Source organism: Scyliorhinus torazame, chromosome 17 (genome assembly GCF_047496885.1).
Source record: "Scyliorhinus torazame isolate Kashiwa2021f chromosome 17, sScyTor2.1, whole genome shotgun sequence".
Classification (NCBI taxonomy): domain Eukaryota; kingdom Metazoa; phylum Chordata; class Chondrichthyes; order Carcharhiniformes; family Scyliorhinidae; genus Scyliorhinus; species Scyliorhinus torazame.
This window is the reverse complement of record NC_092723.1, coordinates 34,295,162-34,313,968: the sequence shown is the minus strand read 5'-3', so window position 1 is coordinate 34,313,968 and position 18,807 is coordinate 34,295,162. Positions and strand designations below refer to the sequence as shown.

General features: G+C 41.8%; 1 protein-coding gene across 6 annotated transcripts; it reads left to right on the top strand.

Annotated features, from left to right (window-relative positions):
• The first annotated feature begins 338 nt into the window (after positions 1-338).
• LOC140393824 (uncharacterized) lies at positions 339-17,566 on the top strand. 6 transcript variants are annotated; one of them, XM_072480314.1, is made up of 9 exons: positions 341-703; positions 3,347-3,467; positions 3,762-3,829; positions 8,585-8,642; positions 9,246-9,849; positions 10,169-10,328; positions 10,682-11,020; positions 11,167-11,260; positions 15,436-17,566. In XM_072480314.1, exons 3-9 carry the CDS (start codon positions 3,808-3,810, stop codon positions 15,437-15,439), a joined length of 1,281 nt encoding a protein of 426 aa, XP_072336415.1. In that variant the 5' UTR covers positions 341-703; positions 3,347-3,467; positions 3,762-3,807; the 3' UTR covers positions 15,440-17,566. The 6 variants fall into 6 exon arrangements, with proteins under 6 accessions (XP_072336416.1, XP_072336415.1, XP_072336412.1 ...); XM_072480311.1 differs by having other exon boundaries at positions 3,347-3,514; XM_072480315.1 differs by lacking the exon at positions 3,347-3,467 and having other exon boundaries at positions 339-703; positions 10,172-10,328.
• Positions 17,567-18,807: the final 1,241 nt, after the last annotated feature.

The window sequence follows — 18,807 nt, the reverse complement described above, 5'->3', positions numbered from 1 at the left end:
AATGATGTTACCATATTGGGCATAATTCGTTTTCAACAAAGGCCAAATTCGTTCTGGAAAAAAAAATCACTAACATAAATTTCATCCACATCATAAATTTTTTAAACGAATAAAATGTATTGAGAGCCACATTTGCCTTCCGCTTCATACAGCAAGTCAACAGAGCACCAGCTGCATGTCACCGCACACGCGCAGGCCAAGTGGGTCGGGCGAGGTCTCTGATTGGTACTTAAGCCGCCCAATGGTCTGCCTCCCTGGGGAAACAGTCCCGCCCACCGTCACTGCGCACACTCCGGAACATTTCAAACTGCTCGCCAACCGTCTGCCCAGATGACCGACGTCACCCTCGACCAATCAGCGCGCCACGGCTTGTACCAATGAAAAATGAGGACATGTATTTCCCTCCCACCCGGCCTCGAGACATCGGGAAACGGAAGAGGGGGCAGAAATAAAACAATGGTGGATTTTAATTTACGACGCGTGGGGATTGCAGTTGCTTTTTGATGGACGGCAAGAATCGAATCTGCACGTTATCGAAGACGTCCGTTTGCCTCGGGCATCCCGACCAATCAGAGGCGCCGTGTGGGATCACGTGGGTGTGGTTTGAATGTGGCCCCTCCCCTTTCTGGCCGCGGGGAGCAGAACGTAAACAAGCTGGCGAGTGAGAAGGGCATCGTCGGCTGTGAAGACACGCCGTTCGGAGGTGCGGCGGATAGACGTCCTGCATTGTGTTTTTTTTCGACGTTCTTTTATGCGTTGGGGAAACTTGAGTGTGAAATGAAGCGGCTGACCTGTCTCTCTAACCCCCCGCCCCCCACTGGTCAGGGAGGAGGTTCCTCACCGCCACTTGTTTTTGCACCCAGAGCATCTGCCTCTGCCTCTCAGGCAGCTCATGGGGAGGGGGGTGAATTGTGCTGGGATGGCTGGCGAGCCCTGCTGCGCACGGTGGTTAGCAGTGCTGCCTCACAGCGCCAGGGATCCAGGTTCAATTCCGATCTTCGGTGATCTGTGTGAAGTTTGCACGTTCTCCTGCTGTCTGCGCGGGTGCTCCGCTTTCCTCCCGCAGTCCAAACCTGTGGGGGGAGTGGGCCTACGGTTGGGTGCTTGTTCAGAGGGTCGGTGCAGACCTGATGGGCCGAATGGCCTCGTGTGCTGCAGGGAGTCTATGTATGGGGAGGGAGGTGGTGCTTGAAGTACTGTTGGTCATTTATTTGTGCGCTCTAGCCACCTGTTGTAGAATTCCTACTGTGATGAATGAAGCTGGCATATCGAGCCTGCACCGACCCTTTGAAAGAGCACCCCACTTAGGCCCATTCCCCTGTCCTAGCCCTGTAATCCTTCTCTGAGGAAACGGGGGCACCCAGAGGAAACTCAAGCAGACATGGGTAGAACGTGCAAACACCACACGGTCACCTGAGGCTGAAATTGAACCTGGGTCCTTGTTGCTGTGAGGTGGCAGTGCTAATCGCTATCACCCTCCTTCCTGCCACAGCCTGCGTATTCACCACGCGCCCCCTCCCCCAATTGAGCCTTTTCCATCTTGGTTGGCTTCAAGCCGGGGCCTCTTGTTTGTTTGACCTTCAGGGAAGCTTTGAGGATAATTGTGGTAGTGCAATGGTTAGCACAGTTGTTTCATAGCTCCGGGGTCCTAAGTTCAATTCCTGCTTGGGTCACTGTCAGTTTGGAGTCTGCACGTTCTCCCCGTGTCTGCGTGGGTTTCCTCCGGGTGCTCCGGTTTCCTCCCACAGTCCAAAGATGTGTAGGTTAGGTGGATTGGCTATGCCAAATTGCCCTCAGTGTCCAAATAGGGTAGGTTGGGTTACGGGGATAGGGTGGAGGCATGGGCTTAAGTGGGGTGCTCTTTCCAAGTGCAGACTCAATGGGCCGAATGGCCTCCTGCACTGTAAATTCTATGATCTCGAAAGCGCTTGTGCCATTCTCCTGGGCACTCCCCTGCTCTGTAGAACAGCTGCCTTTGATTCTCATGTAGGGCATATGAATGATATGGCCTCCCCACCTGGTCAAGTTGGCTGAGGAAAGGATGCTGCTGTTGCACTGCCTTTTTTGTCACCATATTTGCGGGACCTTGCAAAGGCACTGCTGGTTCTACTTCTCCAGTGTTTTGAGGTGCCTTCTGTTGGTTGTCTAAGCAACATAGGAGTGCAGTGATCATCTACTTCTATGTCTTATGGTCTTATTTTAACCAGTAAGGCTTGTACCAGCCTCCCCGAACAGGTGCCGGAATGTGGCGACTAGGGGCTTTTCACAGTAACTTCATTTGAAGCCTACTTGTGACAATAAGCGATTTTCATTTCATTTCAAGGCTACAGGGTTTATGTGGATGAGGTGGGTAAGTGGAGTTAAGGATTATATCAGCTCAGCCATGATCTCATTGAATGGTGCAGCAGACTCAATGGGTCAAGTGGCCTATTTCTGCTCCTATGTCTTTTGGTCTTGCCTGTAAACCATGCCCTTAAGGTGCTGCTCCTCAGAACTCTTTTTCTCAGTTGGCCAAAGGCTGAGCTGGCACAGTGGAGGCGATGATGAATTTTGTTATCTATGTCTGCTTTTGTCGAGAGGAGACACCCAAGATACAGAAAATGTTCATCATTTTCCAAGCTCTCACTTTACAAGTTGATCTTCTCTGCATCCAGATGATAGTAATCCATTGTAACCCTATTTGAAGTTGCATAGTCCCTACGGCTCCTGGGAGGCCAACGTGCAGCCGCATGCTGGTTACATGGTTCATCCTTTTCCTGCAAATATGGTTAATATGGGTTTGAAATGGAACCTTCTCCTTCGTGGAGAAACAGGTGAACTTTAACGTAAAATAATTGACCCTGTGTTTCTCCTGATGCTGAGCATTTTGGCCTCTGCAACATTTCCATTTAGTGATTTGAACTTGGCGTTCTGGAACATCACGTTATTAATTAGCTGTTTTCTTGTATGTTGATGCTGTGTATCAGGTGTTGCCATTTATATTTTTGGTATATGCAGTCTGCAGTATTTTCCATTTTTATATTTTGCAATTGGCTTTCTGGAAAATTCCTACGATGTGAAAACCTCAACATCTATTGTGGCTCTATATGGTTATCCAGGAGATATAATCAAGTGCTTTCTGAATTCCTGGCATTTAGGATTTCATTTAGTATTGGTGAAGCCTATGAATTGTGGCCGCAAATTTGAAACTAGTAATTTCTGGTCCTTCTTTGCGTCATTTCAAAGATTCTTTTTGAACTATGTCATTAAAAGAGACGCTGCTGCTTAGAAATGTCCCAGTTTTAAGTGATAATGAAAACTTTCAGATCTTGCCGAATATCCATTAAACTACTTTTTACTCTTGCAGGATGCTAAATTCTTAAACTAGTTAAACTCTGGTTTGAAAATTATTATGTTGTGGAATGCCATTCTTTTACCATGGAGTTAGATCTGACTAGTCAGATGCTGCTTCAAATGCAGAAGTGATGGTGAGAGAGAAGCTTTGAACTTGTGTTGTCTTGGAATAATTGATTTGGTGAGCATACTGTCCTCCAGGCTGAAATAGTGGGGGTGTTGTGCACCAGATTTTTAAAAAAGTCTCATCTGATTTATACCTTATTTTTTACTTTCAAAATAATTAATTCTCAATCTTTTTGGAAAACAAATCCATTAAAGTAGTTTTATAGTGACTGATGGAATAAGTGGCACTTTTTTTTCTTCAGTTAATCAACACTAAACTGTTTTACTGACATTAGCCTAACTGGTTTCTTTTCCTTTTTCAGTTAAAGCATTTATTGAGTTGACTGGAAACTCACTTTGAACACCAGAATGAATCTGCCAACCGATGATGGTACATGCATGTTTGCTGTCTTGAGTTGAACCATACCTATTGTAATTGCAGCATCCTCTTCAATTCTGAGCTGAGTTTCCAATCTGTTTGTTATCCATTACAAAAACACTTATTTCCATCTCCATAACATCACTTCCATCCTACCTCAACCCGTCTGGCAATAAAGTGTTCAGCTGTACCTTTCTTGCTTCTTTTTCATTTAGTTATTTCAACTAAACCATTGCTTACGTGCCTGATTCTCTTTCATCCGGCCCATATAAAAGTTAGCTCATCCAATAATTTACTAGCTATTTTTACAATCTCTGTAGCGATCATTAACGTTTGAAGAGAAAGTCAAACAGTTATTTACTAAAAGAATGAAGCCACAAGGTTCCACAATAAATTTTACTGTATAATGATCAAGTAAAGCAATCACTACTATATAAACACAGTCTTGAATTATTACTTTCTTGACATCGAAAAACATAACAGTGAGAATGTTGGCCATTTTGAATGGCCCAAGAATGAAAGCAGGTCCGATCGGACAGGACTGTGCTCACAAGGTGAGTATGGTTAATCCTGCAGGAGAGTGTGGGGTGATTGGGGGGGGGGAGGAGCGAGAGAGAGACCGTCATTCACGGCGATGAACATAGTGACAGATCTGTGGGGGCGATTCATTATGGTTAGTGGGACCCTGGAGGGCGGCCCAATAGTTTGGATAAAAATATATGCTCCGAACTGGAATGACGCGGAGTTCGTCAGGAAAACTGCCCGAAATCCCGGACTTGGACACGCACCGACTGATCATGGGGGACGCTTTTAACTGTACAAGACCCGGGCTAGACAGATCCAACTCCAGGACAGGTAGCCTGAAAGACATGGCACGCGAACTAAACACCTTCATGGAGCAGATTGGGAGTAGGTAGACCTGTGGAGATTCCACCACCTGTGGGGAAAAATAATTCTCCTCCTCGCACGTGCATAAGGCTTACTCGAAGTTAAACCTTTTTGTAGTAGGGAAGAGTGTGCTTCCAGGGGTCTCAAAAGGTGGAATACTCAGCAATCATAATCTCCGATGTGCCGCATCACATGGATATGGGCTGGAAAAGGGACAAGCCCAATGCCCCCCCTTAGAGGCTGGATATAGCTGTCCTTGCCGAAAAGGAATTAACACTAAAATATCTCAAGCCATCAACAGTTGTGTATTCTGCAACCAGAATGGGGAGGTCTCACCCTCCACATTCTGGGAGGCACTGAAGGCTGGGATTAGAGGGAAAATTATAGTTTATAGGGCCCTTGGGGACTGGGGGGAGAAGGAAACCAAGCACCGGCTGATCGGCTCCATACTGGAGGTGGAATGGCGGTATTCCATGACCCCCAACCGTGGAACTGCTGGAGCAAAGGAAAAAGCTGTCAATCGAATTTGACCTCTCCACAAGGGGGGCCTTCTACGAATATGGAGACATCGCCAGCCGCAAACTAGCACAGTAGTTAAGAAAACAGGCCGCCGCAAAAGAGATAGCTCTGATTAGAACAAAGAAAAGTACAGCATAGGAACGCTGCTCGTCTCAACTAAAATCTTCTACACTTCCTGGGTCCGTATCCCTCTATTCCCATCCTATTCGTGTATTTGTCAAGATGCCCCTTAAATGTCACTATCGTCCCTGCTTCCACCACCTCCGGCAGTGAGTTCCAGGCACCCACTACCCCCTGTGTTTAAAAAAAAAAAAAACTTGCCTCGTACATCTCCAAACCTTGCCCCTCGCACCTTAAACCTATGCCCCCTAGTAATTGACCCCTCTACCCTGGCAAAAAGCCTCTGACTATCCACTCTGTCTATGCCCCTCATAATTTTGTAGACCTCTATCAGGTTGCCCCTCAACCTCTGTCGTTCCAGTGAGAACAAACCGCGTTTATGCAACGAATAGGGACAGTGATGGTAGGATAGTAGTGGACCCAAATGAGGTCACTAAGGCCTTTATGAACTTTTACCGAGGGCTATATACCTCTGAGCCCCTGGAGGGGCCCTCTGGGATGGAACAGTTCCTTGACAGACGACATGCCAGTGGTGGGGGAGGACAAGAAACAGTTGCTGGAAGCACCGCTCGGACTCTGGGCGAAATCGTGGAGTGTGTCAACTCCATGCAATCAGGGAAAGCACCAGGACCGGACAGGTCCCCAGCAGACTTTTGCAAAGAATTCTGAGCAGCGCTGGCCCCGATCCTGCAGGAGATGTTCAATGACACTGTCTTAAGGGGCCCTGTGCCCCACGCTGGCACAGGCCTCAATCTCATTGATCTCTAAGAAAGACAAAGACTCGACGAGTGTGGACCATACAGACCCAACTTTTTTTAAAAAAAATATTTTTTATTCTCCTTTTTCACATTTCTCCCAAATTTACACCTACCAACAATAAACAAGAATCAGTAATAAATATGTCAATCCCCATATCAATAACAACGACCCCATCCTCCCACCAAACCCCAAAGATTAGCCTGCATGTTCACACAAACAAATGACAAAAAGGAATTAGGGATCACCCACAGCCGCCATTAACACACACTGCCCCCAATCCTCCCACCTACACGCCCCAACTAATGTTCGATGTTATCCAGTTCTTGAAAGTGCATAATGAATAATACTCATGAATTGTAGAACCCCTCCTTCCTTCCTCTCGGTTCAAACTTAATCTTCTCAAGAGTCAAGAATTCCAACAGGTACCCCAGCCACGCCAGGGCACAGGGTGGAGAGGTTGCTCTCCAACCTATCAGGATCCGCATTCAGGCGATCAATGAGGCGAAGACTACAACATCTGCCTCCGCACCCGTTTCCAACTCTGGCTGGTCCGACACCCCGAATATGGCCTCGAGGGGACCCGGGTCCATTTCACGTGCACCACTTTAGAAATTACCCTAAAAACCTCCTTCCAGTAATCCGCTAGCTTTGGACAGGACCAAAATATATGAACGTGATTAGCCCCCCCCGCCCGCCCCCGCAACGTTCACACACACCTTCTACTCGTTCAAAGAATTGGCTCATCCTCGCCCTCGTGAGGTGTGCTCTGTATACCACCTTCAGCTTTATCCGCCCCAACCTTGCGCACGAGAGGCATTCACTCTCCAGAGCACCTCACACCAGAAGCCCTCCACCATATCCTCTCCCAACTCTTCCTCCCACTTTGCTTTGATCCCTTCCAGTGGTGCCTTCTTCACTTCCAAAATAGCTCCGTAAACCGCTGACACTACCCCTTTCTCCAGTCCCCCTGTCGTCAGCACCTCCTCCAGCAATGTGGAGGCCGGCTCCACCGGGAAGTTCTGTATCTCCTTTCTGGCAAAATCTCGAACCTGGATGTATCTAAACATTTCCCCCTGCTCCAGTCCATACTTCGCTTACAGCTCCTTAAATCCTGCAAACCGACCCCGAAGAAACAAATCTTTTAGTGTCTTAATCCCCTTCTCCCATTAGACCCATCTCTTGAACACTGACTTGAAAAGCGAAAGCTCTGGTGAGGCGACTGAAGAACTGCCTGCCAGATGTGATTGCGGAAGATCAGACCGGGTTTAAGAGAAGACAACTAAAAGCGAACATCAGACGTAGTTATGACCCCCATCCATGGAGAAGACACCAGAGGTGATTGTCTCTCTGGATGCTGAGAAAGCCTTTGATCGAGTAGAGTGGAGGTATCTCATGGAGGTGCTTGAATGGTTTGGGTTTGGAGTGGGATTTACCATGTGGGTCAAGTTACTATACAGTACTTCTATGGCAAACATACGGACGTACGGCACCAGCTCCAAATACTTTCTGCTGCACATGGGAACGAGGCAAGGGTGCCCGCTTCCCCCGCTCCTCTTCGCACTTGCAATTTAGTTGCTGCCCATTGCCCTTAGATCAACAGATTGGTGGATGGGCATTCGAAAAGGGGGCAGAGAGCATGGAGTCTCGCTCCACGGATGACCTGTTCCTCTGTGTCGAACCCCCTAGCCAGCATGGGGAAGATAACCAGACTTCTCAGGGAATTTGGTGCCTTCTCAGGTTACAAACTCAACTTGAGAGCAAAATCTTCCTGTTAAACCCCCGAGGGGCGAGTGGAGCTGGAGCTGGAACTACCGTTCAAAGTAACTACTGTTCAAAAGTAACCCAAATCAAGTTCAGGTACCTGGGGATCCAAGTGGTAATCTTCTGTTCTACCACTGGGCGACCAATGCGGAGAGAGTGAGGGTGACTAAGGGAGCCATTTAATAATGTAATACAGGTTAGCACTTCCATGCAGAATTAATGGAGCACTGAATTGACGTTCAATGGGACATTAAACTGAGCACCTGTCTGCCTGCTCATTTAGACATTAAGGCATCTATGTCATGACATCACTAGAAATGTAGAGAATTCCTAGTGCCAGCTTTCCTCCCTTCACCCCTCACCACCAAAACTATTTACATGGTCAATTCATTCATTCACTTTTCTTTTGGAACCTTGCTGTGTAATACTGGATGTATTGGTTGCCTACACAGCAAGAGTGACTGTTTTAAATCTTGGTTTGCAAACTGCCTTGTGACATCTTGAGGATGTCAATGATTTGTAAATGTAAGCTCGCTTACTGTTCTTTGAGTTTGGTTAAATACATTTTGTGTATTTTCATAATGAAATGTCAAAATGCTTCACACAGTGAATTACTTCGGAATGTAGACTTTTGTAAATCCTGAAACTCTTTAAAGATATTGTGGGTAATATTTGTACAGTAGCTCAACACAAGATGAAACCTTTTTCTTTTCCCGCTAGATGTTAACTTTATAACTGAAGAAACATTTGATTTTGGAATTAGTTTCCCAACTGAAAGGTAAGGTGGGCTTTGTCAAGAAGTGTAACTTTATTTGAAGAGGCAATAAATTACTTTGTATTTTCAAGTATATTTATAGTTCGGGAATAAATTTTTGTCTGTTTTAGTTTTTGGACCATGTTCTAATTGCCATTATCTAAACCAAGCACCCAAGTCAGGAGATTGTTTTTTTTTTTTGTTTTGAATTGTAAGTTTTTCTACATAGCTTGCACTTTCTGTAGGTGCCCCATTGTACTCTTCTGACACTGAGCCATGCCAAGGAAGGTGTCCTCTTACTTCCCCTTCCTTTCATGAAGAATTGGCTATAGTTAATGTTTCCGGATTTTTTCCTTTGCAGTAGCATACCTGAAATATTAACATGTCTTTTCCTTTCAGGCGCTGTCTGACTTGTTGCATTTTGTTTTTAAGATTTTTTAAACTTGCATTTTAAAAAAAATTCGGTTTTGGTCTTCATATAACTGCACCTCCCTTCAAATGTATTTTTCTCAAAGGATCATATGGTTTTTAGGATTTTTTTATGGGTTTGGACAGTTCTTCAATTATTGAGCAAGTAAATTGCCCTGCTTTAACCTGTATTCAGTTCAAATGTTTATGCTTATACAGCCAAGAATCATTGCTTGAAACTGATCCTGAGGAAGTCTTCATTGGCCCGGCCAGAAACTCTGAGAGGTGTGTTGCTATGGGAATCGATGTGAACAGTAATAATGGAAACCAGCCGAAAACAAACGAAAGCGTGCTGAAGTGGAGTCCCCTCAGTGCTGAAAAACTTGTAGAAATTGTGAAGGAAGCAAATCGCCTGGCAAATCAGTTTGAAAAATGTGCTTTGAAGGAAAAGGAAAATGCAAAAATACAGGGAAGAGAGGGAAGAAGTGGCAATGACCAATTAAAATTAGAAAAAGAATCCAAAGCCAAAATCAGACTTCTACAAGATGAGAGAACATGTAAGAAAAGCCCGCGAAGTCCAAGGAGAGATACATTTTTTGTATTGGATAGTCCAAATAAAGCTCTTCTTCCTTCTGTGAATCTTCAGGTTGCAAATGAAAACAGTCCAATCACTAACACTGGAAAAACACATACTAATGAACCTCAAATCGCCAACTGCAGAACAGAGTTGACCAGTGAGTTTGAACAAGTAACCGCTGACAAACCAAATCTATCAAAGGAAGGTAACCTATCTGCAGAAAGAGAGGAAGCTGCTGTTAAGAAGGTGCTATATTTCACTTAGTTTTGAGCTTAAATTAGATACAGAAATACCATTTATGCACTTAATAGTAGAATTACTAAAATATTAATCATGTCTAAGCATACTGTGCCTTGCAATAGGAAATTAGTTTGCACTTTAGTAATTCATTTTCCATAATAACAAACTAGCTACTACCAACTAAACATTTATTCTAATAGCACTTATTTTTGCTGCCTTATTACTCATTTAACCACAACATCAATTGACTCCTGGAAAATAAGCACATTTTCCCATTTCTTTCCCGTCTGTATTCATAAATATTTTTCTTTGCTTTTATTTGTAGCAGTCGGTGCTTACCAGACCATCTGGTTTGAAACTTCCATCTGGTTTTAACAGGAAAGGAAACATACATTCAATATCTCCATCCAAACCCTACCAGTATCCTAAAAAGGATTCACTACATGCACCGTTGTCCTCAACAGGGAATCTGAAGCAAGCCAAAAGTAGGTACATGAAACAGTTTTAGCACTTTGCATTATACGTGCAGAAAAAAGTGATTAACCCAATGTTATTATGCTTTTTTAAAAAGTAGCTGATATTCATACCAACATTTCAGCATTTAAGCACTCCAGAAAAGTGTTTACACTATATTCAGTCAAGCTGCCGTAATTTCATTTATTATTGCCATTTGTAGTTTGTATTTTGTATATTTCTGTTGTTTTGATTTTGCAGTAACTTGTTGTATAATAACAAAAGGCGTTAAAAGTGGAATTAAATTGTAAATACCTGCTGCGTGACCTGCACCCAGGCAATTGTAGGAGGGAAGAAAATGTAATGGTTTTTATTTTTGTAAAAGGTACATCATTAAACAACCCAGTAAATCCCTCGGGAAAGAGTACTGTGCTTCGCAACAAACAAGGTAAAGATAAAGCACCAATGATATCCGAGAGAAAGATGCCTAGTTCATCAATCTCTTTTAAACCCTCTACTGATAATCTGAAGCCACTTCCAAGTGCTAACAGAGCTACCAGCACAGAGATGAGCAGTCGAATACAACCACCAAGCAAGCTGATTACTCCTGGAAATCGTTTGAGACCTGGATCTGTCTCATCTATTCGCATAGGGAACAAAAATGAAAGGGCCAGTTCAGCTGTGCTTAAAGGGAAGGGATCAGAAAGGCAACTCAAAACCACAGGTGAAATTTTTTCTTCTTTTTTTTTGAACCGTTTCTACAATTATGAGGCAATTCCAATATTAAATAAGGAAAGGTTTTCTAGTGGCATAGTGTGTTCAGATTTCTGCCTCACTATATATTGTCAATTGTTTTTCTGTTTCTTTTAGTTGCTTCCACTACACATCTGAATTCCAGTGTAAGTGCTTCAGCAATCCAAAATAGGACTCCACCCAAGAAAACAACTTCAAGTAATGTAAAAAGGTAATGTTTCCTCAATTGCTTAAAGTGTGATGAGTTGTCTGGAACTATATCTGCAAAACATCTCAATTTGTTTTGCTTAATACAAATTGCTTAAAATCTGTGCTATTCTGTATGCATACAGCAAGATACCCAGAGAAAGTAATGAAACTGAAAAGACTGATTAATCTATTTTGGTAGTGTTTGAGAGTTGAATATTGACCAAGGAACCACAAGAACTCCATAATCTTCTGTAAATAGTTCTATTGAACCTTAACATTTATATAAAAGGTGACTAGGGTTCCAGTTTAATGTCCCATCTGAAGAATGGCATGTCTGATCATACAACTGCTTCAGTCTTGACTGCACAAATGTTGGTGTGAGGTTTGAATCCACAATCTTTTGATTTATAGATAAGAATACAACCAATTTAACTGATTGGGACGACAAATTTGTTAATGCTGTGTCTTATTCTTGCATGCAGACCACTATTTCAGTTGATTCATTCAAAACAATTACTTTCCCGCATAATTCTTATAGTTCAGTTGGAAAAAGTAAAGAGTACTTGTTGGTCTCCTCTGATTTTCAAGACAAAATTGATACAAAGGAAATAATTTCCTGTTGAAGTACTGTAGAACATGTTATATTCAAAGAGTCCAATTCAATTAATAATTACACACTGGGTTTTGTTTTAAAGAAGGAAAGGTTGTAGTTCTGGCTGTAGTTTTTTTATTGAGGCACAAAATGGTGAGATGCAAAGTTTCATGCAGCGAATTACTAATCATGTCTGTGCTACTGTAGGGGCAGCATGGTGGCGCAGTGGTTAGCACTGCAGTCTCACGGTGCCGAGGTCCCAGGTTCGATCCCGGCTCTGGGTCACTGTCCATGTGGAGTTTGCACATTCTCCTGTGTTTGCGTGGGTTTCTCCCCCACAACACAAAGATGTGCATGGTAGGTGGATTGGCCACGTTAAATTGCCCCTTAAGTGGAAAAAATGAATTGGGTACTCTAAATTTATATTTTTAAATGTCTGTGCGACTGTGAGGAAAACATGAACCATGCTCGTTGCTTTATTTTTTGGTAAAGTACAAACTTTGAGATGTATACATTTTGTGAGAGCACAAGTTATATTCTAAATCTTTTCAATTGCCAATTTTTCCATAGTAATTACAATTTTTAAACGAGGGACAAACTGCATGTGCTGAGCATGTATCATTATGCTTGTTAAAGATACAAAATATTAATAGTAGGCATTTTATCCAGGAGCTTGATATTGATTACAATTAGCAAACACCTAAATTTATCTGGATTTCCACTGGAAGTACTTGAGCATTGACCTCAAGTGCCAGCCAGATTAAAACGCTAAACAGCACAATCATATTTGTGGTAGACAGCTACAAACTTGTGAGCTGCTGCATGAGTAAATTTGAGTTCCAAATTTTAACAGTTTTATTCTGGCTCACTAACTCTTAGTATTTAGTCATTTTCTAGATTTGAGTTTAGCATTACAGACATTAATTGGTCATCTTGGTTTGGTAGGCGCCCAGTAAATGAGGGTTAATTTATCTTCAGCAAAACGGTAATGCATTAGTAGCAAAGTCATGTGAATAATTATGAAGCTTTTACCACTAGTTGTAATTTAAACCAGTACATTAAGGGGAGAGGGAGAAAAATAGAGTCCGATTTGTTATCGACCAAACACCGGTAAAATCTGCAACCAGTTAAATAAGGCATTTAATCAAATTGTCAGTTAAATTAACAGCAGTGACATTTGACCTCGTCAAATTACCTTTTACCTACTGCACAGACATCAACAACAACTTGCAGCATCTTCTAACATAAAACCTCTGAAAGCACTTCATTGGTATTGTGAAGCAATGTATGAAATACCAAGCCACACGTATATTTGGGGAAATAACCAGAAAGGTTAATGATTGGGAATAAAGACTAGGGGGGACATTTGAGAGCTTGGGGCCTTTGCAGCTGAAGATAAACTACAAATGATGATGCAATTAAAATCTGGGATGGGCAACAGGCCAAAATTGGAGGAGTACAGTTATCTTATAGGGTTGTAGAGCTGGAGGAGATTGCAGAGACGGGGAGGAGCAAGGCCTCTGGTGTTCTTGACTAGGAACCAGTTATAGATCAATGAGCAACGGGGTGATAGATGATTGGGACAAATTAGGACATGGGCATCAGAATTTTGGATGCCTTCACGTTTCTAGAAAGTAGGACATGGGGCACCAACCGGGAATTTGTTTAATTTGGTTAAGTCCAGAAGTAACCAGGCATGGATGAGGTTTTCATCAGCAAATAATCTGAGGCAGGGCCAGAATCAGGAAAGGTTATGGAAGTGAAAGCAGGTGGCCTGTGAAAGTAAGGACAGATGATTGGATGCACAGCCTGGGGTCAAAGATGAAACGGGTTCTGATCGTCTGGTTCCACCTCAGACAGTGACCAGGGAAAATGAGGTGAGTTAGTCACAAGGGAATAGGGTTTATGGCAGAGACAGAAGACACTGGCTTTAGTCTTTGGACAATCAGGGTGACAAATTTGAGACAATGGAGGAGTCGAGAGATGTATGGTAGAACGGAATATTGTTGGTATTCTTGAGGAAACTGGCACCGTATTTTGGGATGATGTTCCTGAGGGGCAGCCAATCGAGGATGCCAAATATGTCTCTTTGGTGAGCACCAGAGGTAATGGTGCAGGAGTGGGAAGAGAAGCCATTGCAGGTGATTCTTTGAGTATGGATGAACAGTTTAAAAATAGATTTGGGTGACAGTGGACAGGAATTGGAAGAAACTTTGATTACCTTGTTACAGACTGTTACGTAAGCACAACCCCTATTCAGCATTTTTACATTTTCATCTCTACACCTCTCTGAAAGGGGCTATCATGCATACTCGCTAGGAACTGGTGTGTGGGATGGGGTGATTTTCATTCTGTCATTGTGGACTAGATCTGCATATAGATCCCCATTTTTATTTAAGTATAAAGTTGCACAAATTTTACTGAACTATTTTCGCATCACTGAGCATTAATGTTTGGTTTTGTGTTTTCATATCCATCATATTTTGTCATTTGTTCTTCTGTACTAAGATCAGTCTAGCATTTCATGTAAAAGTATTGCTTCACTGAAAACTTGTCACTTGCTTCTGTGATGCTACAATTTTTGGAAAGATCTGCATTGTGAAGTTTAGTATTGTGAAGTTCAGTGCTAATATTCTCATCTAAGTCAAAGTTGTGGATTTAAGTTCTGCTCCAGAGTCTTGACTTAAAATTACGCTAATGCTTCAATACAGTTCTGGAGTCTGTTTGTGGGGCCTTGTTCTGTGCAACTTGGCTGTCTAATTTCCTTACATTGGAGCAGTAGCCTGTGTAGCATCATGTGGCATGGAAGTGCAGTGTAAAGGCAAGATTTTTTCTATTGTACCAGCATTTTACCATTGAATTTTCATACATATTTTAGAAATATGAGCAAGATTTACAAAAAATGTAATTATTCTCCAGTACTTTCTGCCAGAACGGAAGCTGCGCATTACACTAGTGTTACTGGGGTATTTGTATTTATGGGTTCAGAACAATTAGTAAGAAACATACATTAAGACTTGTCCTGTTCCTTCATCTGGTATGATCTAATTGCTGCCCATTGAAGGAACTATAAATCATAGAATATGCTACAAATTTAGATCTAATAGAACTGGTCTTGGGACGTTGCTCAGACTATTTTAAAATTCTCCACATTGAAATGACACGGTACCTGAAACATAGAAGGATGAAGTTCATGAACAATTAAATCGCATTTTTAACAGAACACATTGAAGTAGAGGAACTATTTTACCAGAAAAAGGAGATTGGGATTGTTTTATGCTAACTCCTGCCTCTTGAATAAAAACCCAACATAAAAAGGTGTGCTTTTCCTCCTGCTGTGCTTTTCCTCCTGCTGTGTATCATTTATCCTACACATGGTAGAGGTGGCATAAATTAAAAAGGATTGAAACCAAATGTAATGTTCATCTTAATATGTGGCTTATTAGAAATATTCTTGCTTCATCTAGTGTATATGATAAACATTCTGCAGATATATGCAGCATTGCTGTTTTGCATTCTATGGAACAGGATATTACCACTTTTAAATATAACCTTGTGTACAGTTTTGTCTCTAGTTTCTAAATTAAATTTGCTTTCTTTTTCAGATGATTTTTTTTCATTCAGGTGTTCAACAAATACTGAATCTGAGGGATGACCTTTCTTGACTGTCTAACCAACCTGTGTACATCCAAATTTATTCAAACTTTACTGTGGAATGCTGTGGTCTTGTAAGGGAGATGATGTGTATGTGGAAACGACTGAACACTTCAGTTTACAAGATAGTAAATTTAAAGTAGATGAAGTTTCAAAGCTTTCTCTGATATTTCACTGAAGGGTTACTCGGTGTTAATAACTTCAGATGAAAAGTGACATTATCTTTGATTGTTTGTTTGGGAATCTCCAATTTCTTATTATTTCTGTGCTAACACAAATTCTGAATTGTGAAAATCTATCTTAAAAACTCCAACTTTATAACTTTTGGCTTGACTGCAACTTCAATCCCACAAAAATAGCAGTGGAACCATTTGGAGACCAGAGAAAATGTATTTGTAAAATCTGAGACGATAATGCACAAAGGAATTCCTGTCTATTTATTTTAAGGGATTAAAATCTGACAAATCCCTGGGTCCTGATGGCCTACATCTTAGGACTGTAAATCTATCTGCAGCTAACTGATTTTCCAAAATTCGTTTGATTCTATCAGATTGGAAGTTAGCAAATGTTACACCACTTTTCAAAAGGATGGAGAAAGAAAATGGGGAACAGTTTACCTGTTAGCCTATCAGTTGTTGGGCAAATGCTGGAATTTGTTATCGAGGCAGTCTTAACAGTTCACGTAAAAAAATACAGTGTGATTAGAGCAAGTCAACATGTTTTTTACTAAGGGGAAATTCTGTTCGATAAATTTGTTTTGAGGATACGACTAGTCGAGTAGATAAATGGGAACCAGTAATTGTAATATAAAAACCGGGATTTTAAAAGGGCATTCGAGAAGGTGCTACACAATGTTAATAGGCAAAGATAAGGGCTCATGGAGTTGGGGTAATATATTGGCATAAGTAGATGATTAGTTAAAGGACAGAAAGCAGAATGGGCATAAACAAGGCACTTTCAAGTTGGCAGGCTGTGACTAATATAGTGCTGCAAATATCCATGCTCGGGTTCCAGTTATATACTATCTATACTGATGACTTAGATGAAGAGACAGTAATATCTAAGTTTGCTGAATACAAATCTAGGTGAAAAGGCAAACTGGGGAGGACATGGGCTGCAAAGAGATATCGCAAGGTTAGTGAATGAAAACTAAAACTAGATGGCAGATGGATATAATGCAGAGAACTATGACGTTATTCATTTTGATCATAAAAATAGAAAAGCGAAATATTTGTAAGTTGTGAAACTTGTAAATGTCGATGTTCAAAGAGACTTGTATGTGCTGCTACAATGAATGCACAAAATATGCAGGTACAGCAAGCAGTTAGAGGCAAATGGGATTGGAGTACAGGAATAAAACCTCTTATTGCAATTGTACAGAGTTTTGGTGAGACCACCACAGTTTTGGTCTCCATATTTAAGGAAGGATATACAGCATTGGTGGTCCAAGAAGGTTCACTAAATTGGTCCCCGGGATGAGGGGTAGCCTAATGATGAGAGGCTTATTGGTCTTATCTCTGGAGTTTAGAATAATGAGGCAACCCCATTACAATATAAAAGATCCTGAAGTGGCTTTATAGGGTAGATGCTGAGAAATTGTTCTACTGGTCAGAGAATCTAAAACATATGGCCTCAGGATAAGAGGCTGATCATCTCAGACTGAAATTAGGATACATTACTTCACTTCAGGGGTTGTGCCTCTCTTTGTAATTCTATACCCATGAAGACTGGATGCTCCATCATTGAATGCATTTAAGGCTGGAATAGACAGTTTTTGGAATGTTGTTGGCTGGCCATAGAACTCAGCCAGTTAACTAATGTTCATCAGGGAACAGAATCTGCTACTTTTTCCTAGTTTGACCAAGTAGTTGCCTTCCTGTTTCATGGATATATATACACACGCACACTAAAATAAGAAAATAAGTCTTGCTATAGTCTGAAAATGTAAAGGAAGTATCTCAAAAACATTTGAGAATGATCCTTGTAAAGTTTCGATACATTTCTATTAAACCTTTTACTTCTGTTTTAGTGTTAAGCAACACATTGTAGTTCATTTTGTAATAAAACCTATTATTCATCAAACATGTTTGTGAAAAGCCTCAGTAAATGTATTTTATAACATTATTGTGGTTCTTTCATGTGTAACTTCTATTTAATAAGGTCAAAGTCTCCTAACACAGTCACATGCAAACTATATGCTGTGTGGTCAGGGCAGCTGTTGTTTGGCTACAATTGAGGTGGGAAATCAGCTAGTTTCTCTTTCATTGACAAGAACTCTCCCATGGAAACCATTACTTGGTTGTAAAGATGAGGCAAAAATTGTGATGCTCCATCACATACACAAAGACAGTTCATCCTGCTGGTATCCCTGTCAAATGGGAAAGAAGGATGCTCCAGAGCTGGCAGTATATAAAAGAACTTGCATGACCTCGGAGTTCTAAAGTGTTTGACAGCAAAATGTAGTCATTTTGTATTGTAGAGAATATGTGCAGACATGGATAAATAACCAGATAATCTGTTTCAGTAGTGTTATTTGGAACTATCAATCACAACCTAAAAAATCTTCAATCCATGCTGATAAGTGAGGGAACCCAATTGTGGCAGGACAGAAAAGACAGGTGCAGGTGCCCCCAGTTGTCTTAGTTGGTATCTGACTGGGTGACATGTCACTTTATATGGAAGTGTACTTTCTAAGAAATCACCCCCTTCAGAAGAGATGGGGATAAAATCTGAGGAAGGCTGGAGATAGTCAATTTATGGCTAAATGTTTGAGCAATTTTATAGATCCTGAGATTGGTGGTACGGTTGTGTTCATTGTACTGTCATGGATATATATACATTGTTACACTTGCACCTCAACCTTGATTGTTTGTTTAATTCATGGCAGCACAGAAGGAGGTCACTGCCAGCACTAACTAAAGTGATCACTTTAATCAGAGTTTCCTGCTTAAATTTGCTGCTTGGACTTGAGCTCTTCTGCCACTGAAAAAACATGGGCAGGTTTCTCCATTCCGCAGCGCCACATTTCGGTTTCACCCTGCTGGCGGGATGCTCCGTTACGCCAGCTGGTCAATGGGGTTTCCCATCGTGGGGCAGCCCCACTCCATCGGGGAAACTCCCAGGCTGCTGGCCTAGCAACCCGCCGGTGGAGAATTCAGCCCCATGTCTTGTCATTGCCTCTCTTTATTTCTTCTAGCAAAAATCCTGAGTCTGATTTCTTGTTATCTGATTTGGCAATCAATAGAAACATGCTTTCATTATTTATTCTTTCATAATTCAACCTTCTCTGTTCCACTCAAAAAGGTACATGAACTAATTACCCT